General features: G+C 46.3%; 1 protein-coding gene across 1 annotated transcript; it reads right to left on the bottom strand.

Annotated features, from left to right (window-relative positions):
* Positions 1–3,157: 3,157 nt before the first annotated feature.
* On the bottom strand, positions 3,158–23,208 carry LOC128151752 (rap1 GTPase-GDP dissociation stimulator 1-like). The gene is made up of 11 exons (XM_052809401.1): positions 23,115–23,208; positions 18,135–18,198; positions 17,220–17,473; positions 15,508–15,541; positions 13,151–13,269; positions 10,228–10,371; positions 9,823–9,954; positions 9,280–9,414; positions 7,567–7,690; positions 6,422–6,563; positions 3,158–3,314 (listed from the first exon to the last, which is right to left on the bottom strand). Exons 1-11 carry the CDS (start codon positions 23,206–23,208, stop codon positions 3,168–3,170), a joined length of 1,389 nt encoding a protein of 462 aa, XP_052665361.1. The 3' UTR covers positions 3,158–3,167.
* Between the last annotated feature and the right edge of the window lie 132 nt (positions 23,209–23,340).

The raw sequence follows: 23,340 nt of genomic DNA, 5'->3' as shown, positions 1-23,340 counted from the left end.
AGCGCACTCCCCTCCGCATTATCCCTTCCCGGCTCCCCTCGGGCACTGCCTTTGCCCTCGCGTCCCCTCTCCTTCCCAGCCCTGCAGGCAGACAGAGGGACCCCCAGGCCCAACTCTGGACACGGTCCACATCTGGACATGGGCCTGAGCAGCCGGCTGTAGGTGACCCCACCTGAGCAGGGGCATTGGACGAGACCAGATCATCTCCAGAGGTCTCTTCCAACCTCAGCCAGACTGTGGTTCTGTGAACTTGCCTTCATCTGGGCCACCTGCCTCTCCAGCTGCTGGAGCTCCTGGCTGTTCTCTCCCAAACAACGTGCCATGACACAGTCCCAGGAAGACGAGACACACACAGGCACCATCTTCCCCCTGCTACGGACACCATAGCAGGAGGTGTTGGGGGCACCAGGGACTGATGGGGAGAGAAGGAGCTCCCCCATCCCCGCTGTGCCGGGCGCCCGTGCGGGGTCCTTGAAGCTACTCTCTGCCCTCGCTCTCCTCTCCCCCGTCGGAGCCTTCCGCTGCACAGTGAACACAGGACACGTTGTTAGCAAGTCGTCTCCAAACTCCTGCCTAGCAGCACTGAGGTTCTCCCCCAGATGCTCCCCCACCTCTGGGAGCAGCCCCTTTTGTACCCGCCGGGGCGCCGATGTCACAGGCCCAAGGTGGTATCACAGAGACACAGCCATCGCTGCCTGCTGTGACATGGAGCTCCCTGTGCTGGTGCCAAGATCTGACCCGGGGCCCAGCCGCTTCCACTGGGGAACGGGGCATCACTCTCAGCATGGCTCTTAGCCCACCGGTGGGAGCGACGGCAGGCACCACCTGTCCATGTCTCCCTGGCGGGTTTGCTGGTTCCTTCACCAGCCGGCTGCCACAGCTCCCCACCGCAGGACCAAGCAGGAGCCAGGCTGCGCGTGTAGTCCCAGCAGACGCTCAGACAGACGTGCGTGCACCACGTGTGTGCACATGTGCACGGACGGCCACACCACACGGGCTCCAGCATCCAGCGCCCACCTGGCTGTTCTTTCCCAAACAGCGCGCCACGACACAGTTCTGGGAAGAGAAGCCGCAGGCAGGCACCAAGCCCCTGACACAGCCCCAGCCGCCGCAGCTGGAGCACATGGGCACAGGAGGGGACGCTGACCTCCAAGGTGAGCTGCTCCGTGGTTTACTGCAGCTCCTGCTGCTTCTTCCCCTGCGTGGGGAAAGGAGAGGTCAGGGGCTTGGGTCTCGCAGCCCCAGCCCCCGGGGACAAGGGGACCGCTCCGCACCTACCAGACACTGCAGCAGCAGCTCCTTGCGCCTTTGCGATGCTGCGCAACATCGGGCCAGGCGCTCCCGGAGCATGCGGAGGTCTTGCTTCACCACTTCTGCCTCTGCAGCTGCACCTGCGTGTCGGGAGCCAGCAGGCTGTGAGGGGCGCAGTCGCGGGCACTATCAGGCACGCACACTTGCGGGCACAATCGCAGAGGCACACGCGCGCGCTGTCATGCGCAGGACGCGGCAACGTGCATGCCCGGTCTGGCTGCTGGAGCCTGAGTAGTCTCAGAGACGCTCACAGGGGTTAGCCTCCATGGTGCTAAAACAGTTGCGAGAAAGACAAGAGTAAAAAATCCGTGGGGACATATCCAGGATCTCCGTGGGACCCCAGCCCATGTGGTACACCCCAGCGTGTCCCCACAACAGAGAGGCAGGGAGCCCGGGGGGGATCGGCACAGCCCAGGGGTGGGAGCACCCAGGGCAGCAAGCCCCGGCCAGGGGGGCCACGGCTCCAACTCTCCCCTGCCCCACACCAGGGGCACACAGGGCCCCGCGTTCCCCCCACCTCGGTCTGCCCGGGGGTGGGCAAGTGCTCGGCTGCCCCAGCCCCGCGGGGTGTCCTGGACACGCGAGGAGCCTTCACCCGCCAGACTGCCGCCCCACCCGCTGCTCCGGGGGGTCCCACAGCCTATGGCTATATTCCGTCACCCACACGTAGGCTGCATGTTCATCATAGGAATTGCAGCTCTTGCTGTAAAAATGTAAAATAGCCGAACTGTTTGAAAGGACAATCACAGAGTTTAATGATTTAATACAGTCTCAAATGTGCAGTCAGCTGATGGAAAAGCCCCCAGGCTTTCTACCTATTTAGGCCAACCCCTGCAATATTTCAGCTTTCAAGACTTCCATTGCCTGAATTGGCTTTTGGAAATTGTGAGTAGGTAGAGATGGTGTCATTGTTGATTGATTCCATGGTAGAGGGAGCTGAGGGTCCATTACAAAGGCTGTGATAAACTTTTCAAGATCAGGGCGTGAGTTCTTTCCTGTGTAGTTTTCTAAGAAACCTCAGGTACTGAATTTGCGCTCGAAACCTTTAAGTGGCTGAAGACAAGGCAAAGAAGGGTTAGGCAATTTGTGTGAATAGGAACACTTTTCCTTTTAATTAAAACAATTCCCTGATGCATTGGCAGTGATTTGGAAGTTGAACATAGTATTCCCGTAGTAGGCGATGGCAAGAGATGAAATCAAGAGCAAAAATGGGTAACCTTGCTTGTTTAGGTCCTTATCTTAGTTAATAAGCAAGCAAATAGAATAAACAAAAGCTCCGTTGGGCATCTACCTTTCTGTTTGGTAAGCTGACGTACTACAAAGGCAGGTCAAGACAGGTAATCATCTAGGTCTTCACATGGCAACTCTTGCACCTCTTTCTGTGGCACTTAATACTGCTACTAAAGACATTTGGGGAGCGTTATCCACCTCTGTGTGTGGTCTCTAGCTCTCACTAACTAGGTAGGTGAAAGCTTTACTTTGATAAGCCCTCTCAAGAGGGGATTAACCATTCCAGTGCAGGAACGTAGTCAGGTCATATAGTCTCCACTCTAAAGTACGGTTTGGGTAACTGTTAGCCTTCCGGGTTTTACCCCAAATCTGAAAGTTAGGTTGAAGGGCCTTTGTAGGTGATGTGACCACCTACCAGAATGACGGAGCAGACGCTGTATTAACCAGCAAACTCCAGTTTTCTGCATAACCTTATTGCCTGCCTACGTTGGCATGAACTGTCATGTATTTCCGTGCTACTGAAAGGCAGGTGGAAGGAGGCGGCTGTTCCACATTGCAAAAGAAACTCGCACAACTCTCCCTCTGTGACTTCTGAGGGGCACAGACTGGGAAGAAAACAGGTAGAGTTAACCGCTGGGATACTCGCCTAACTCTAAAGCCGCTATTAACGCGAGTGCAACGAGAGCTTCGTTTTGCATTATTACGTGCTCGCTGGTTGCCACGGTCACTAAATGCTTGATGCCACCGCTCTGTACAATGGTCCTAATTACATCCTAAAATAATCCAGAGAGAAATGAACAAAATCTGCATTGTGCATTGCACGCAAACTGTATTAAATAACAAAATTGTCATGGATGCTATGTTATCTTTGGGTAAGGATACCCGTTGGCTTTATGCGTATGTAATCCCTTTATACACAAATGTACGTGCCTGGGGGCCTATAAATTATCTGCTGTTACTCTGCAATTGTAAGATACAACCTGATAAACCAAGGCAGTTAACCACGTGACTAAGACGCATGTAACTAACTGTTTCCCAGGTTATACTGTGTAACTCAAGTTCTCATGGCGTGCTATCAGTTGCCTAACAAGGAGTCCCCTCTTGGTTATGTTTGAACTCAGCTGGTGTTCAAAGAGGATTAGTCTTCCCTGCTTTATGTTGTGATGTTGAGAGCAGCTTATCGAAAGCAGCCAACAAACCATGTATTTGGGATCAGGAGACACAACAACATAGTTTTAATAAAGTTACCAAATCCCTCATCTCTCCCCGTGAATTCTCAGTTTCTTCAAAGCGTTCAGAGAGGCGAGATCACAAATATTACACCTTACTAGGTAACAGAAATGGTGCGCTTGAAAAAAGATTGTTAGAAACGGGCAGGAAAAGGAGTGGCGTTCTTCTGAAACAGTGTGGAATTTTCCTTCAAACACAAAGCAGGTCAGGAGAGGCTAGTTGTGGGATACCGGTGTGTTGGTTTCTGTTGTAAAGCCAGCAATTAAAGTGAACTAGTATCTAGGAAATGAAAATGCTGACTGGGTTAAAGGGCTTCAAAGCAGTTTAAAAATACACAGCTGGGATTCTGTTTGCAAGTCCAAAATTCCATCCGACTTAGGTATGTGACAGGATGAATAAAGATTTCTGGTGTCTGCAGGTCCTGGGTTACTTGTTAATTATCATTTTAAAAGAGAGTTTGCACCTGATGTTTTCACCCTTATGTGTCCCCCAAATACTTGCAAAACGTTTGCCTGAAAATCGGGTAACTTGGCATGCAAAAGGGAAACTGTTCAAGGAAATGTGCTTTGGTTTTTATTGCTTTTTATTTGTTCTGTGGATGCACAAAGTTTTGAAAGGGTAGTTATTTCTTGAAATAAGAATCTGATTTAAAGGTTTCATCAATGTGTTGAATTTCCATTTAAAGCACACATCCCTTTCTACCTCCAGGCACAAGCCAAAACTCACTGATACACGTCTTTACAACGATTTATGTTCCGGTGCTTGCACAGGCTATGCAGTGGCATTCTTTATGCAAGGAAACCGACGCGATGTGATCATAATCCTTGAAAACTGAAATATCTTTAGATACTCATGCTGAAGATGCTAGTGGCTCAGGAATTTCACATTGAAAACCTGTTTTTTTCTGAATGACATGTCGTACGCAAGCACCCAAGTATTTCTGTCTTTTTTTCCTTACTTGCGATGATGTGTTTTATTATTTGTGATTTTGTGATGGAACTCCAAAGTAGTTTTGAGACTTCCTGGAAGAATCTGGGAACTGCTCATTTCTTTTTGAACTGGTGTGGGATTTTGGCTATATAAGCCTTGGGAATCAATCAGCACCTCTGACATCCAAGTGTTTTATTTTGTAGCTGAACGTCGCCCTCTAAAAGGCAGTACCAGCAGTCAGGTTTGGTGCTAGTGTGGCTCAACTCCCAAGTACCTACTCTGTTTTGTAGAATGAGACATAAGTTTTCTAAACTACTGTCGCCTTTGTAAACACTACCCCAAGTCCTTTAAAATTAAAAACCAAATTCAAAGCTGATGTGAAGCTGTACAGAACCATACAGTTGTACTCCTATTCAAACCCAGAGAGCAGTAAAAGCATTAAAAACCCCACCCTGTCAGCTCTGTTTTCCTCTGCCAGTCAAGTTTCCTCTATGAGTACATAAACCACACAAAAGTTCATCTGTGATAATTCTGCTAACTTCTGTATTGATATCTATTGGATGCCATCAATAGCGTCTCTGTATTTAGAATTGAATTCTGTTCTCCTCTAGAGAGTACTGATAAAAACTCACATCTGTGGTGGCGTATGCCATCTACGCATGCACCTTGGGGAGGGACCGTGTGGGGGAGGTGTAGAAAAAATGAGAACTCAAATGAAACCCGATCAGTTTTAAAGGCTGAACGTAAAACGGAGAATGGGTATTAGAAAGAGACAGTAATATTGGAAATCTGCAAAGATTTAAATCTCTGTAAGGCCCCTTGATTTGGTTTTGGAGAGGCTCAGTATAGAACAGGTCCACAAGATGTTTTTTCACTTTGCAAATGCCATGCACGAATGAAGAGGTCCCTGTTAAAGTCTGGGCTCTCCAAATCACACTTGCTATTTGAGCTCAGTGATGCAGCCTGCGTTTCTATCAGTGAACACACTAAATGAAGTCTGAGCCTGAAATGGCTTGTTTCCAGCAGAGATGCTTTTGTCCTTTCTAAGGCTGTTTTGCCTAATACTCTCCTGACGGTGGACCTGGACTGCTGATGTAAAAGTGTTCGTTGATGCAAAGGTGGTGGGAGGGACAGAACTCGTCTTTCCCACGCTTTCTCTTAATGTCCTACCTTTTGCCACATACAAGCAAGCTTTGGTTAGAATTGGGAATAAATTATCATTTCTAATGATCCGTTAAAATCCTAAAACTCTGAAGTATGCTACATGAAGAGTAGGGGGACAGGCTATTTCTGGATCTCAGTTTTATATAAATACGTAGCAAGATCAAAACAATTGAGTGCAATGATTCTTCATGTATAGCATCATGAAGACGTGGAAAATATGGCATGCTGAACTTCTACAGGATACAATACAAATAAAAATGAGTCAAGACTTAGCCCCGTGAATCCTGACAGTGTTCCTTCAACTGGCCCACCGCTCTGAAATGGTTTTGCTTTGTTTGTTTTTTTTTTTTTTTCCTTCACTTAAGGAGGTCCAGTGAGCATTTAAACCTGTCGCTTGTGTCTGACCGGCAGGTGCCAGAGGCAGAGGAGAGGTAGCCCATGAATTAAGCAACCTGGCTCTCTAGAAGGGTTATATACCGGAGGGCTCGGCTACCGATACCAAGTGCAGAGGTAGCTCTTGGTTCTTAGAAGCTGACCTTTTTCACCGCTAACTTACTTCTGATTTGCTGTGTCGTCTAAGTGCAGAAAGTAGTCTGCTGGACTCTCCCATCACACCTGCGTGATCCTTGGCTTCACACCACTCCACCAGTCGTGCCACCCGTTTTACATTTTTGCCCAGCTGTTCAGCTGCTCCTGCTACATAATGCCGGAGCCAACACCACAACAAAAAAGTTGTCACTTTTTAAAGCAAGCGCTAGAAAAATAAGCTGAAAGTTACTAAGCAGGAGGAATCTGTTAAGTAGAACTTCACTAGCTTGCACTAACAGTGGGAGAAGTCTAGGTTGCATGGAAGCAAGTAAAGCCAGTCTAAATGGAAACAAAATACAGAAAAACATTAAGAGTCCAGTTTTTGAAAACAACTTACCAGCCCCGTTAATGAGGCTTGTGCATTGATTAAGAGTAGGGAAAATACAGGGGATGTCACACCCGCAGGTGAGCTGGCTGAAAAGTTTGAAACCAGGAGGGACTGCTGCCAGAGGGAGCACTGCGGTCAGTTAGATTAGGTTTTATAGACTGTAAGTCACCTAAGTTTCTTCAATGAATTTCTATTTCACATCTAATAGCTTTGCTAGAACTAGAATGGATCTTTTGCAAAAATCTGCAGAACTGGGTCAAAAATAAATACTTGGCTAATTTATCTCATTGACTACTTCTGGTTTTTAGCAGACGTCTGATTTTATAAATCCTCATCCTGGAACAAGCTGCTAAGCTAAAAGGTGCTTGTTCATTTTGAAAGTGCAGTTTATCAATGAACAAGTGCATTAGTCTGTTCCAAGGAGCTAGGTACAGCCAGGAAATGCAGTAAGTGAACAGCAAAATGGGAGCGGTAGCTTAAAACACTCACGCCTCAATACATACTCATACGGTGGCAGTGTAGGGGAGTTCTGAAGTAGGAAAGTAAATAAGCATTTGACACCTATTCTGAGGCTCCCTGGTAGGCAGTTTTGGAGTTTGGGGGGGATCAACCCACATTTCTCCCCCCCCCGCCCCGTTCGCCTATGTATTAGATTTATTCCAGGACTTGAGGAATAAAATTTTAAAACCCCCTCTGCTTCTCTCTTGTAAGAATCTTGGCACAGCATATCACAGACTGAACCAAAGAGAATCACTTAACATAGAGAACAGTTTATTTTTACCTTGTGTTCATCTATTAACATTCTTAATGTTCCCAGCAGCTTGAATTGAACAGGGGGCATCTCCGATCTGAGACATTTCAATACAGCTTCTGCAACACCATCTTGGAGCATCTTGGCCTTATTTACAACTGCATGAATAAAGAACAGGGATGATCTCGAGAACATTTCTGGAAGATGCAGTTTATTTCCAAGACGGTCTCGAAGCCAATTTTCAGACATGGTTTGAAAAATAGCTTGTGAACACAGACTTCAGGAACATGAGCATGCGCTGACAATACCGCGTTGTGGAAAAATGTCATGGTTGCTAAGACACGGGCGTGAACTTAAGTGCTTTTTCCTAGCAGGCACATCTGATTTTCAGTGTTCAGCCTGACCATTAACAGAAGGCTGGACTTTTGCCCCTTGGTCTAGGAAAGGCGTCTTCCACAAAACGCACCAAGTAGAAGCCCAGGCTATACTTGCACTCTGAAATATGAGGAAACTTCCCTGGTTCCCAACAACGCTCTTCTATTTCACATAGGCAAAGGAAGTAAAGCAACTCATTAGCAGAATAACCTCTTGCCCGGTTGCAATACTTAGAGTACCAACACTGTGGCCTGACATGGCTGGAGCCTGTAGTCCTTGTATTGCCCCCCCCCAAACTCTCTTTCATCCCCTCCACTAGTCTACGTTCTCTGCTTTCATGGAGCGCTCTGGAATGTATGTAAGGTGCAAACTTGGTCCAGTATTGTACTTTGAAAAAAGTACTTCCTTCATATTCAAAGTAGTGTTTAACAAGCAGTTCATCACTGAGGCCAGTTATGACTTGCTCATTTTTCTATAACAATATACGTGAAATCTTATGTAGGTCTCTGGCAAGACATCCTTGAGCACAGGCTGCAGGGGAGCTCGCTGCTTGATGGAAGTTAATAGAATTACTCACCCGAGAGAGGTAAGCAAATGGCATACCACTAAAGCCGCATGGGTTTAGTTATGTATGCATGATCATTTTTAGAAAGTTATTGTTTGCCAAAACTGAAAATAGTAAAATAAGGTTAAATGGGTGAAAGGCTTTTTTTTGGCTTGGTACGAGAAAGCATACACAAGTATCACAGGCTTGCTTTGGTTTTCTGTGCATGTGCTCTGCCTTTTGTGCTCGGGTAATCAAAGCTCATACAAGTTAAGCTATTAAAAGTGACAAAATTCGCATTCAGTTCATTGCCTACGAACAGTAACTAATTGCAATAGGCTGGCTGTTCCAACAGCCTACCTCCAGCTCTAATTTGGGAATTGTCAAAGCCTCGGGAAGTTACAGTAAGATGCAGTGTTTCAACAAAGTGGGCGCTGCTGTCTGGTGGGGACCCTCAGCTGAGAGAGAGATCCCCAAGGAAACCAACCAAACAAAAAACCCGAGTGCTGTGGACAGAAAAGGTTGAGAAACCATATCCGAGGCCTCCTCCGCTCCCTGCCTGTTAGAAAGCTGCCCTTTCCTTGGTGGGGGATAATACTGTGGGATCAAAGGGGGAAAGGACGGTCAGTAGGCCTGTGATGCATTTAAAACCGCTTGTCACGACTGCTGTGCAAAAGACATAAAAGTGCTGATGGGCCTGGATGGAAAGCAGCCGTCTGACCTGTCTCTAGGACTGTCAGTCAGTTCTCCCCCCTCCCCCCCCGGCGGGGTGCCGTGGGAGAACAGAATTTCACCTTCGGGTAACGAGCAATGCGAAGCGAGGCTTACCGGCAATCGCCAGGTTTCTGAGAGCACCCGGTGCAGCGTGCTGCACGCTTCCCTTTCCATCCTCCGCATGGCTGTCTAGCAGATCCATCAGCTTTTGAGCTACGCCATTAGCCAGCATAGGGATGCAGTTTCCGCCTGTGCGAGATAAGGCAAGTCACCTGTGAATGGAAGATTATTACTAAGATTTTTGCAAGAGCTTTTTAAGAATAGAAGGGTTATTTCCTTGCTCCTTTCTAGATTTCATTGTTGAGAATTTGACCACCATCCCCAATGGGAGTTGCAGTGCTCAGGACAAATTTAGAAGAGTGATACAAGAAACACTGAAGAAGGCAGGAATCCCCTATGCCTTTCTACAGATGCGAAACCGTACTTTTAACGTAGGCTTAACGCTTTTCAGGACTGTAAAGTATAAAACTACTGATGTTGCCGTACAGCTCAACGCCAGCTTTACCGCGACACGCAGTTTTTGTTTGTAGCTGTACAGACAGAGCACGATAGAAGGGCACAGATAAATTTACATAAGCTATGAGGGCACATTCTTACCATTTCTGGCAAAATTTGCAATAGCCAACGCTCCTGCAAGCTGTAGCTGATGGCTATTGGAAGGAATCCATGAAAGTACTCTCTGGAACACACCGCCTTTTCCTCCTTCACGTAACTTTTGCAGGGAGTCATCTGGGGTAAAAAGCACAGACAGTCAGCAAGCCAAAGAAGTGTTTGTTAGGGAAAATTCTTCTCTTCATATTTGTGAAGCTCTGCTGGCTTCACTACAATTCATCCAGTCCTGCAATGGGATGAGAGACAAAATCTGACCCGTTAAATGTTAACTGGCAGGTAGGAGGTCCTCTAGGTTATTCAGAAAATTAGCAAACAGTAAAATTCAGCAGCCAGACGGCATTACAAGCATCTGCTGTTGCTTTGCAGAAGATCGTGACGCACCGTAGTTACCTCCAAGCAATAATAAAACCGTAAGGTCAGAAGCTGTTTTGAGCTCTGCAATGTCATCCTCTTTGTCACTGTCCGCAGTCTTCCGGACGATCTCAAGTAAGCACTCCACCAAGCCTGCTTCAACCAGCTGCAGTTTAACGACCTCTGAAGAATAGCAGGGATGATAGGAGTCAAAACCATGATTTTAAATACATCTATTGTACGTACACGCAGGGCAGACTGTGAAAAGAAGTAGTGGTGCCAATGGTTTCACTGACAGCTTGCGTAGGTAAAACTGCAACTTCTTTCTTTGAATTCTCAGGGCCAACTTGTGTTGTTATTCATCTACCAGGCGCTCCCCCAGCTCCGGACTGCCTTTAGAGCACAACTATCCACTGAAGCTGTATGGAGCTGCTCTTCCCTTCTCAAAAGTGAGGCTACTTCTCTACAGCAAACTTGGGGCATCGCAGACGTCACGCAGCAGACTCACAAGGACTGTGCCGTGTTTGGGCTTTCCAAAGACTTTGGACCGTATTGCAGAACAACCGTAGGGTTCCTTATTCTATTTCAGGTACAGAAGAGCTACTGACTTCACTGAGACATGCAAGGATAAAATACAGAACTTTCTGATGAAATCTCAGGGCAAGTAATGACCCATTTCTTTCAGCTGAGCCAAGATCTCTGCCATTCGTCGAAGGGGCTGCAGGAGGAGTACAGCTAAGGCCAAATCCAAAAGGCTGGGTTGGGAGAGAAATTTGTTGTGATTGAAGGAAAACTGGAAACTGATGAGGTAAACTCATTTCTTAGTTGTTATTGGCAACAAGGCTCAACAGAGAAGGTGACAAACGTGTTTTTCAGGTGGTGACACAGGACTTGGGAGCAGCATTTTTTCTATTGTTTCTGCAACACAATCTTTAACAGAGTTTTCCCTGTGACCTTGGAGCTGGGAATCTCCTTTACATGCCTGAAGTCCCTTTCTGTTAAGTGGGAATGGCAGGTTGTCTGACGCTGTGTTACGTCTTTTGGTTATGTGATAGTGATTCTGGTAGGTTTTGCATGCTGATTTTAGAAAGTACAGTCACAGACCTCTGCAGAAATGTGCAAACAAATGGATTTCTCTTAGCTTTCTGCGTGAAATGGTGTTTTAACAGTCAGGAGTTTAACCCAAGTTAAAATATCTTTAAAGGCCAAAGCTTTGGAAATATTTTTTTCCATATAGTTTACAAGTGACAGTTGGGTGAGGAAAAGTGTTCTCCCTCTGGTGAAGGATGTGTCTGAGACTCAATTTCCTGTTGTCGCTAGGCTTTCTGCCTGAGTGAAATTCATCGTTCCTCTCAGAGCGGCCGACCTTCTCAGGTATTTTGTTAGGGAATGCAAAATACCCAGTTGGGATTTTTTTAAACAGGCACTTTTGCGCTGAGGTACTTGAAAAAACAGAGAGTTCCCTCTAGTTACAGAATACCAGGTTGCAGATGTTCTGTGATTTGAAATATAAATTGCTACACCAGTGTGCGTAAACAACAGCAAAACAACAACAAAACCTCAAAAAACCCCAACCACCAAAATCCAGACTCTGCAAATACTTCATGTAGATGTTTTTGCCTCCTGACCTGTTGCTAATTATCTACAATCAAAAGCACCTAGACAGTACCAGCACAGGGAACTCATTTAAGCATGCCTGGAATCCACAGTGGAGGAGTTCAGCTGACTACCTCATAGCATGCAAGCACCTGAGTTTTGTTCAGCAGCAGTAAACTTAGCAAATTTTATTGCGACTATAAAACATAGTCTAAGGAAAACTAAGCATTTGAACTGAAATATGTCAAACTCGCAAAAGGTTCGACCCAATTCTGTGTCAGTCTCCAAGGATGGAACTACCTTAGAGCAACTTGCTAGTAACTATATGATAAATGAATATATTTTGGCAAAATGTGCATTTTTAGAACTGAAAAAAGGAATCCTGTTTTCACATACCACTTGACGTAAAAGCCAGAATAACTTTTTAAATTGAAGTAAAAGTTTGTCTTGATTAATACTATGTAAAACAGACACAGGCAGAGTGTGTGTGTACAACAGAGAAGGACGAAACCTAAATCGTTAGGGTTTACATTTCTACCTAATAATTTATTCCGTTCAAAGAAGCTTTAATGCTGAGGCGATTAAAACGAGGTTACAGAGTCATCAAATACTGTCATGTCTTCCATGCTCAGAACTGCTTCCCACTTCAGCCCAGCTCCACCTGTTAACTCATTTCTTCATTTCCTTTAAGGGCAGATGGTAGATTACAGAAACCACCCAGAACTGCTTTGGGAGAACGTCCCGGAGGGGTGACCGGGCACACATGGCTTCCCGCTCTGGCTTGAGCAGTGAATGGAACTCAAGTCTCCTGGGGCTACCACAACATGTGCCACCAAACACCCAAACTAAATTCATATGATCTCGCAATGAACAGTAGAGGGAGAGTGGCCAGCTCTTAGCTCTGCAATTAACATGCCCCTTGCAAAAATAACGTCCATAGGAAACGGAACTGCCAGTCGTTCTGCCATCCCAGAAATGACGTGATGACTGATGTCCTGGCGGTGTAATGGACTATGAACGCTTGTGCCAGCGTTTTGCAGACAAATGTAATAAAGCCCTCCAAAAAGCGGCTTCTGATATTCCCACTGCGGGTACAGGGAAATAAACTATAACATAATCCTATACAGAGTGAATCAGAGGGGGAATTAGCATCAGCAGTTTGTTGGCTCCTGCCACGTGCTCAGACAATGAAGACCTATTCACTTTATATGGAACTGTCATCCCACGGGTGACGAGCCATGGCGGCTTCTGAACGAGGCAGCCAGTTACTCTGCATTGAGTCCCTGAAGAAGACACCGATATACCAAAATACATGAGGGAATGAATAAAAAATAGTATAAGAAAAAAAAAAAAATCCAATTCTCACTGTTTTCTGCCAGGGGAGCCCAAACTTCAAACTTCATCTCCTTTTTATCATGCTCTATTTGCTTCTTGAACAGTTTCACAAGCTCCTCAGCAATGTTGGTGTAGGCAAACTGCTCTTCACTTCACCCTGTGAAGCAAAAGGAAAATTTCAGTATCAAGTAAACAAGCCACATCAGAAAGTATGACTATTTTTTTCCTCTTTATTACCAGGTTTATTTAGTAAGATGACTAACGGTGCTCTTCACAGACAAGAACAATAGACTTGTGCTTGTCACTAAATGCAAAGAAAAATGCCTAACACTTTAAGAGAAATGTACTGGCCTGAGTTAGTTACGACTAAGGCTGTTAAAAATATGTAAATATCTGATCAAGGCTGTTGGGGCTGTTTCTGCCCAACAGAATGTAAAGGTAGCTATGGAAACAGTAACATTACAAAAACATATATCAAGCCTTTGATTGCCCTCAGCTTAACAAGGAGACTAGCAGATTATATACTGCATTTTCTATGGGAGAGATGAAGTGTTGTACTGAACACTTGAATATTTACATGGTTTCACGACGGTGACATTTCCCTTGAAATCTGCGCGTGGGTGTTGCAGGGCCATTTCATACTGCACAGAGAGCATAAGGCCACTTTACAGATGGGCTAGCTTGCTACCAGGAGGTTAGCCAGCAGGTAGCAGTTCTTCAAATGTAGGTTCAACAAAAGCATCTCTTATTCCATTGCCTGTGTCTTATTCCTCCTCACTGGCAGTAGTACAGGGGATGCAGGGGGAAGGGCTGGTGTTCTGCATTCTCCAGGTGCCACCTCCTGAGGGCCACCTGTAGTTAGAAAACCTTCCAGCACCTTTGCTACTGCTCTAATGGATGGTTCGGGATTATGTTAATGTAGAATTGACCCCAAGGACTGGGGAAAAGCATGAACTGCAGACCTAGACCCTTTTGTGCACATCCCATTATTGTTTTCTCTCAATGTGCATGACTGCACAGCGTATTCCATCCATTCAAAAATCCACTGATTTTTGACCTTTCCAGTATTTTTAAAAGCAGAACCATCACCCTCTTTTACGGTAGGACTCAGATCAAAAATATATGCTCAGCTATTGCCATAAAATACTGTAGTTTCATCATATGCCACAATCAAATGGAATCGGGCTGGTGACTATGACTATTTGCTTCCCTCCCTCCTACAAAAAACACATCTATCCAACACTTCAGAGAGTTAATCTCTCGCACCCTGACCTCTTAAAAAAAACCACCCTCAAGTCACTGAGTATTTCACAGGGAAGTTCCTTCGTTGGCAGAGTAAGTGCCCCTGAATCACTCTTCATCCTGTGTCCATTTAAGACAAGAGAACAAAATACAAGGATGATTGACGATATAAATACATACACATACATCAAAATTCATAAACACTCTTCAGAGGAAGAGTCTGCCAAAACCTGCTTTCCATCTAGGAAAAAGAAAATTGCAACGGGTTTAAACTGACTAGACCATGTTTCAAGCCAGTGCATCTTGCCATAACCCAGTACAAACCAGGATGCTGACTAGTAAAGCACAGTGTGTAAATAACGGTATCAAGACCCCCTTTATAAATAGGCCTTCAAAAGAAACTGCCTATGTGTGTATCCACACACACCTGGCCAATACGTACCCCAAATGCACCCTCTAGTGCTGATGCACAGCTGATTACCCAGAAGGGAACAGAAAGGAATACTAGTCCTGTTCCCGCCTGTTTTGACAAACAAGAAATGCAATTTCAGAACCATCATACACACTGTATTTCTGAGAGGCCGGGCACAGATCACAGTCAACTCGCGGCCAAAGACAAATTCAGCGCCCTCTGCAAATCTTAAAACACTGTCAAATCATTCCCGCACCCTTAAAACCCAAAGGGAAAACTACATGAACCCCTTCCTCTCCCCCCAGCCCGCACATACACAATAAACCTCAGCATATCACAAAACACCACCTTCCCTACAGCTCGGTCAGTGCTTTGCACAGACAGAAGCTACACAATCTTGCCTTCAGACGCAGTAGCATCCGAAGAAAGCGCATGCTTTGTGCCATTTTTTTCAGAAGGACATTATTGGGCAACAGGACTGCCGACAGAGCACAGCTGATGTGATGCAAGTAGGATTTCTTTCCCTTTTTGGTTTTTAAGGCGGCCAGAACTAGTAAGTGATAGTCTTACATATACTGCTCTCCTGCCACACTATGGGAACTCTTGGTTATTAGTACCTACACAAACCCTAGGAACAGGCGAGATGAGAACTGAAGGCCCTCAGGAACTCTGTTCTACAGAGGCTCAGGATTTGCACAGCGAAGGTACTGGGTCCCAGCCCAGACTAAACTCACTTTCTGCGATTAGACCCTAAAACCACCACAGACTCTGCAAAGGGTGGGTGCATTCACTCCGTACACGTTCACTGTGTGCTGGATATCCAGCAGTAAGCCATCGATTGCAAAGTTGGTATCTTGCTTTGACAAAAAGATCACTGCTGGGATTTCAGAATTTGTTTAAAAAGAGGAGCTAGGAAAGAGGAGCTGTTGACCAATGCCTCTGGCTCTGATGCAAACATAAACCATCCGAGGTCTAAAAAGCTTTTGCACATCTTTTGCTCACAAAGAAAAACAACATAGAGCACCAGCCTCTGGGTGAAGGATCCAGAACAGACAGCACTCTAAATGCAGTGAGAAGGGAGCTAGGGGCCTGAGCAGAAAGGGTTATATGCTGAACAAGCAGGTACAGAGAGAAGCCTGGGCAATCTTGTATGAACAAGCTACAGATAGCTTAGAAGAAAGCTCTAAACCCCTTATATAGTAAATCATATATTCAGGTATCCCTACATCGGTCCACTTGTATCAGAAAAGCACAACAGCAGCTGCTGGAATGGTTTTCTCCTGCATACAGGCTAAATGGCTCCTGCTACAGGAAGGAAAAATAGTCACCAAAATAACTGCTCATCCTTAATTAGGACTCGTAGGTTGTTTGGGTGGTTTTACACCCTTCCCTAATAGATACTTCCAGATAGCAAAACTCTTCAGGTCCACTGCAAGAGTACTCAGGAGGATCAGTTAATGCTTATTCTGGATCTCCTTAGAGGAAACCTGCCTTACATAATAAAATCAGTGTTGCCTTCCAGATAACAAAGTCTTAACCCCCCCCCAACCCAAAACCCAAGAAGCTTTCATACACATCAACACACAAACACACATTCCTCTAGCCTAAGATACAGCAGACAAGACAAACATTGCTTAGAAACTCTTGGAAATCAGGGCACTGCACAGTGTTGACAGAAGACACTGCCAAACACTCAGCTCTCCCACTCTTCCCCCTCCTACACACACATAAGGACAGTCCCTAAGTATTTGCCCTTTACACCAGAAATAAACTTCAGGCCCTAGATGTGCTTTTGCTGCAAGGGCAGTTGCAGAAACTGGGGAGGAGACATAAGCAAACTCCCCCCAAATTCAAGTCGTCTTTTGCTATCTTTCAAGTCAATAAACACCTATTTCACAAACAAAGGCGATGCTGAGGCCAAAGAGCTCATATACGAGAGATAATCAACTTGAAGGGCAGGAGGAGTAAGAGAAAAGTGCTTCCATCTTCACGCAAGGCATCCTAAACCTATTGTATCAGCTATGGGGAAACACTAGAGTAGTGAAATACTGCGTTAAGGTGCAAGGGCAAGACAGAGGGGGAAACGGTGATGGCATTTTTCACAGCCATCTTGCATATCATACAGCAACGGTGCACAAATGATTTGACCCACCAGAGACGGGGAATAGGATGAAGTAAAGCCACCTTTTATTACCCCATCGCTTAAAACTGTTGCTCCCAAAGGATCCAGAGGGAAACTATCTTGTACAAAGCTACAAGGGTCTGAAGAAAAGGTGCTCCTTATGGAACACTACAGGGAAGCATGTGCTGACACCCAAGGGTATGCACACACAGAGAGTGTCATCCTCCCCCCACCCCCCCAAAAGAGGATTAACAGGGGTCCTTTGATCTAAGGAGCAGGAAGAAAAAGGCTGCGAAAGTTGCCAGCTTTCGCCATTACACTTACCAGTCACCGACACAGCCAGCAGCCCCATGGAGAGCAGCAGCACCCGGCTCCAGGAGCTCACTTCCACCGTCGTGACAGCAAAGATCCCCAGTTTTCCCCAGTTCCTTCCAAAGCCACAGCTGCATCCCGGCTTGTCCCATCCAAGGCAGGTTGCATGTCCAGGGGCAGCAGGAACGGGGCGTGCTGGGCCTTGGTGGTTGTTGGGTTTCCCCTCTTTTTCTTCCCCTTTGCAGTTGGGATAGTCCTCAGCTCGGCTGCGTGAAGAGGAGAAAGGAAAGAGGCAGGGGAAAAGCAGGTCAGGCTTGCAAGTGGTTTTTTTCAGCCCAGAAAAAAAATATCCCACCGCATGGAAGGCTCTGAGCTTCTGCAGCTGGAAGGAACCAAGCGTGGCAGCAGCTCAGGAAGGGGAGAGGAGAGGCAAGGAAAGGAGCGGAGGGCTGGCTCATCCCTCTGGGTGGCTGTCTCGGAGCCAGCTCCTCAGCACTAGCAGCAGCACACAGTCCCCAGGGATTTATACTTTTCTATTAGCCGGTTGATTTAGCATTCCCGTATCTTTGTTCTCCTCTTCGCTAAATGCTGGGGAAGGGAGAGGGCACGGGTGTTGTGGTGAGGGGCTGCTGCGCAGCCACCCAATGGATCTGCAGCCACCCAAAGCATCTGCCTCAGTTTTGCTTCCCCAAACCCAGCACAATCCTCCCACCAGCACCCACCCCACCAGAACCAACAAAGCCCAAATCATGCTTTAGCACTGTATTTGTTTTTAATACACACTACAGGCTTCTTGTGTAGGAGTGAAGTCCCACAGCCCCTCGTTTCGCACGGAGCAGAGCATAGTTTGCCTATGTACGGACACACGCAGCATCTCTGCTATTAAGCCATCTGCCAGAGCAGTGCGGCCCCCCCGAGCACCCCCACCCTTCTCCGTGCCTCTGGAAACGACTTGATGGTATTAACACAACTTTTTGTGATGAAGCAAATTCTGTGACAAACACAAGAGAGATCACAAAAGAGCCACCCCCCAGCCCACGCCTTGTCCTCGCAGCACCGATCCCAGCAATAGAGCCATACCCTGACACTGGTGGGACTGGGTCAGCAGAAGGTATGCTGGAGGTGGGAAAGGCTGCGCTGGCTGTGCCCCCTCCACCGAGCCAACAGGCATGCTTGGCTCTACTGCTGTTGCCCCTTTGAAGCAGGGCTGGCAAGAGTGGTATTTCTACACCCCCCGCCCCCCCCTTTTTGTTTTTTTTAAATCGATTAGTACATTGGTCCCTGTACAAGAGCACAGGGTACATGGACTGCTCCTCATGAGGCAGGTGATTCCCACTTTTTCCACTACAACCAATTTTCTTTGGAAAAAGGGTGTCCCATGAAATCTGACGACTGCATATCCTGAAGCACCAGAAGCAGCTGCTGCATTTGCTTCCCCACAACACTTAAACAAAAACAAGCACACACCCCTCAAAATATTTACAGGAAGAACTGAAAGCAGCATTCAAAGGAGCAAAATCAAATAATTAAAGTGTTATAAGGAAGCTACTGTAAACAGCTGATCTTTCCAAAGAAAAGCTGAATTTAGCGCAGAAACATTTATGCCAAATCATGTTCCACAGGACAAATAATGGCAAGAGGGAGGCATGCTCTTCATATTATCTAGGATGATATATACTGTGTGCTCCTGAAACAGAAAAAGTAAAATTTAGAAATGCAGCTAACAATCAGCAACCATCAGCACACGTCCAGTTCTTAAAGGCCAAACAAAACATTGTGCAAACCATCTTGCTTGGTACGTGAAAGAGCGTAAACAGTTATTTCATCTTTTAAACAGATAACCTCACAGATGAGGAAACAGATAATTTTGCAGATGAAGACATGGAAGCACAGAAGGGGAAGTCCTTAATGCTATGTCAGGTAGAAACCTAGGAATTACATCTTGGAGTCCTGGCTCCTTTCCTTTCTCCTCCATATCCTAAATAAGCCAATTATCCTAAATAAGCCAATAAGAGTCTCCCGAACAAATGCAGGAAGAGGGAAACCAGGTAAATCAAGAATAACCAGTGAAGACCATGGAGTTGCCTATAGTGGTAGGTTAAATTTTACAGCTGAAATGCCTTTACAGTTAGCACATGCTCAGTTAGCCACATGTTTTGGTCCTGCCAGTTGCTAAGAAGTCTTAGGAGAGAGGGCAGTATACAAACCAGTGAAGAACTATGAACTACTAACAATCTTAACTGTATTCTTTAATAACACATTTCCCTCTTAAAGGAATGTAGATCTGGTCTTTAGCAATAAGGCTACTGCAGCAAGGCCAGCCTAACCAGCATGACTTCTAGCCCACTCAGCCTGCAATTACCCTGAAGCTAGTGCAGCTGGGCAGAGACAGCAGATGAAAATAGTTTTCATTTTGCTACTTCACTGTGAGGTTGTGAACTTTAGGATCCCTGAGATGAAGGCAGTGGCCAAGACACAGCCACAAGGACCTGAGGAAAAACTCGGCAACTTCAGCTTAGATGAAATGAAAGAGACAGCAAAGTCCAGTGCCTGAAGGACTACCCTTGGGTTCAGAACAATGATCCTCTACTCAGTGTTCCCCTACTGAGTTGAGTTACCTTTGGCAACTCATCCGGCCATTTCTCTCAGCAACATTTCCCTGTAATTAGCTGGCAGGCTCTTCAGGATAGACGTACCCTCTGCACACACACTCGTACAGCAGAGGACGTTGATCATCAGTTGCTCAAAGACCCCAGAGTCATTGAACCTTCCAACAACAGCCAAACTGAAGTGCTAAAACCAAAGTACTCTACAGAGCTCACCGAACTGCTTTAAAATGGCAGCAATTCAAGTGAGACAGCCCTAGGTCAGGTTTCTACCTTTGAGGTAGAAGCTGCCATACCCTACCTTGGCTACCTCCATTACTCCTGAAAGACTTACAGACAGACAGATTCAGAAAAACCTTTCAGTATATACCAACTGCCAGTAAAGGTGTGCAGCGACTGAAGCCAGCGCTCAAGTTCTCTGTGCAAGATTTCCTTTATTTCACAAAAGGATCAAACTTCTATATGTTTCAACAAAGCTCTAGAAAGAACTAACGGCATACAGCCAATACTACCAACACAGGAGGGCATATCTGGCCCAGCTGGGATGTTTGCCAGTCCTCAGAACAGTTAAAGATAAAAACATTCCATACACATACTCGTGACTGTCTTCAGCCACATCTTCCCAGGCCTACACAAGGCCATCCTCCAACCTGACCTTGTAAAACTAGTTCTTCAAAGGCTTGGCCAACATGCAGCCCAACAAATTCTAACAGTCACTCTTGAAAACAAGTGCCAGGTGTTCTGAGCTGCTCCCACAAGGTGTTACCCAGTTCATCAGCTGCAATAGCATCAGCAGCCAAAGATGACACCACATGACCTTGCTCAATTTAGCAATCCTTAATTATTTTAAAACATTGACTTCTGCAAATTGCTAGTATGCTCATTTTAAAACGTTATCGGGTTTCAAAGCAGCAAGTTTCACCTTCCTGGTTTTGTTCTGGAGCGTTTGGATGCAGAAGAGCAAGTGATTGAGAACACCCACAGCAGGCAGTGACAGGAAGAACCTCTGTTGTTGAGGATGTCACTATCTACCAACATAAAGGAGCTCATAATCTTCCATGAGAAGAGGACACAGCTTCATAAGCAAGCATCAGAGCTAGCAACATGACATGCAGCATTCACATCTTCAAACATACTCAACACAGGACTCGAGTAACCTAACGTCTAAGTCCAAGAGAGACAAGAAGCATAGTTGCCACCTCAACTCTAAGTCTCTCCAACTACAGTCGGGGCACAAATGCCGACAGGTTGTGCAAAGCAGTAAGAGGAGACCCCCAAAATGCCAGATTTGAGTAAGAAGTTGCAGAATCCAGGCTGCAGCCTGTGAAGCCGCCAAACAGGAATCCCACTGAAAGATGGGGCAAAAAGTTGTATGAGAGAAGCTGTACTCAGAAACAGCCTAACATTTTTCTATTTCCATATCCACAGTATAAGTCTGTTGAGGTTTGTGTTAAAGAGAATATCTGTCCTTTAAAAACAGGGGGGAAGCAGCATCCTACTAGTTATAGTAAGCTTACAATCAGAGATAATTAGATACAGTTACAATTTAGAATTTCCTAATTTTAGCTGTTTATGAACCATATATGTACCTCTCAAGTGCGTGCACAGAGCATCAGTCTTTTCCCCTCAAGCTAAGAAGAGTAAATTGGTAATACATTAAGGTATCGAACAGGGTTGGATGTGAAAGAGCAAACTGGAATTTAAACGGGTGATTTGAGGAGGTAACCACAATAGGCACCAATTGGTATTTTGAGCAGGTAACCATTATAGGCACTTAGGTGTGCCTTAAAAGAACACAAAATTGTTCAGCTTTGACAGCAGTCCCACTGTAAGGACTTTGGGGGGTAGAGGTGCTTTGTGATGCACCCTCCAGGTCAAACCATCTGACAGCCTTATCTCCCTATCTCAAAGACAGTTAATGAGCTACAAATACTACAACACCCAGCCCTGTTAAAGCCTTCCAGGTGATAACTGAATTGTAATGACAAGTCAGTCCAAGGAAATTCAGACCCTCACCCTGCAAAGATTTAAGGATCCACTGAGCCCTGAAGGTTGAAACCATGCAAAGCTGGAGCCTGGAGCACAAACAAGATTTCTCCCATTAGGGACACTGCGCTACAAGGCACACAGTCCAGAAAACTCTTTTCATGTCCAGAATCATGGGGTTACATTTACCATTTTTGACCGATGACATGAAAACCACCACAGGGCTTAGCTGTGTCACTGAAGCAAGGCTTCTCCACTTTACAAACTGTTGGGAGGGTAACTTCAGTAACAATTACCAACTGCTCTAGTACTATGGCACAGGGAGCCATTTAGTTCTTCCTCCTGGCAACTGTAACCCACCTCAAAGCATGTTCAACTCCTTCACACTCACTGCCAGCAAAGAATCATCTTGTTTGACACAAATCTTAGATTTGGTTTACAATCAAAATATACTTTGGCCCACAAATATTTTTAAGCATATATTCTATAATCATTCCTGAGAAACTGCCAAAGACTCATGAGATGATGGTGACTTCAAAGGTTTCAAAAAAGTCCCCCCCTTCTCTGCTGCGGACTTCTCCTTCCTACAGAACATGTTTGGTTTGTATTTGTGAAAAGGATAAATCTGTTGCCTCTAGGTATTCCCACACAGCTGTCCCACATGGTACGTGGTGACTCCAGTGTACCCAGCATGTCTCGGAGCAACAGGCTGAGGTTTCTCGCTAGCACCCCATGCCTCTAACCTTGGCACGTCATCCCACAGCTTGTCACGGGCAAGCCTGATTTCATCCCACTCCCCCTCCAAGTCTAGTTTACAGCTCTGTCAATGAGCCCCGCTAGCTTGTGAGCAAAGGCCCTCTTCCCCCTTTGAGAAAGGTGAATCCCATCCGACGCCAGCGGGCCTGGTGCCGTGTAGGCCATCCCATTATCAAAAAAACCCCCAAATTCTGTTGGTGACACCAGCCCCAGAGCCACGTATTAATAGACTGGGTCCGCCTGGTTCTTCCAATGTCACTGCCCGCAACTGGAAGGAGGGAGGGAAAACCAACTCCCAGATTCCAGATTCCCTTCCCAACTGTCCCAAGGCCTCGAAGTCTCTTTTGATCGCCCTTGGACTACGCATTGGGGCTTCATGGCCACCCACATGGAAGAGCAGTAATGGGCAACAGCCCGAGAGTCATCCCAGTCTGGCAAGTTTCCTAGTGCTGTCCTTAACCCGGGCCCCAGGGAGGCAGCAGGCTTCTCGAAGAGGAGGCTCTGTCCGGTGTCTCGGACCCTCTGTTCCCCTCCGAAGGGAGCCACCCACAACCCTAACCCGTCTTGTCTTCCTCATGGAGGTGGTCGTGATAGGGGGGTAGGTCTTTCTGACCTTGGCAACACCTCTGGCGTAGCTGGCCCGTCATCCACATCCTCCGATGACTGGCCTTCCCCATCCCGAGCCTCATGCCTGTTGTACAGAGGGACCTGGGAAGGCGAGGTGGGCAGGAGGGGGTTCGCTTGCCGCCTCCAGCATGGCCTCGCCTCCGTTCACGCCTTTCCTT

This window comes from Harpia harpyja, chromosome 15 (genome assembly GCF_026419915.1).
Source record: "Harpia harpyja isolate bHarHar1 chromosome 15, bHarHar1 primary haplotype, whole genome shotgun sequence".
Classification (NCBI taxonomy): Eukaryota; Metazoa; Chordata; class Aves; order Accipitriformes; family Accipitridae; genus Harpia; species Harpia harpyja.
Note: the sequence above shows the minus strand (reverse complement) of the source record. Positions and strands in the feature narration are given on the sequence as shown.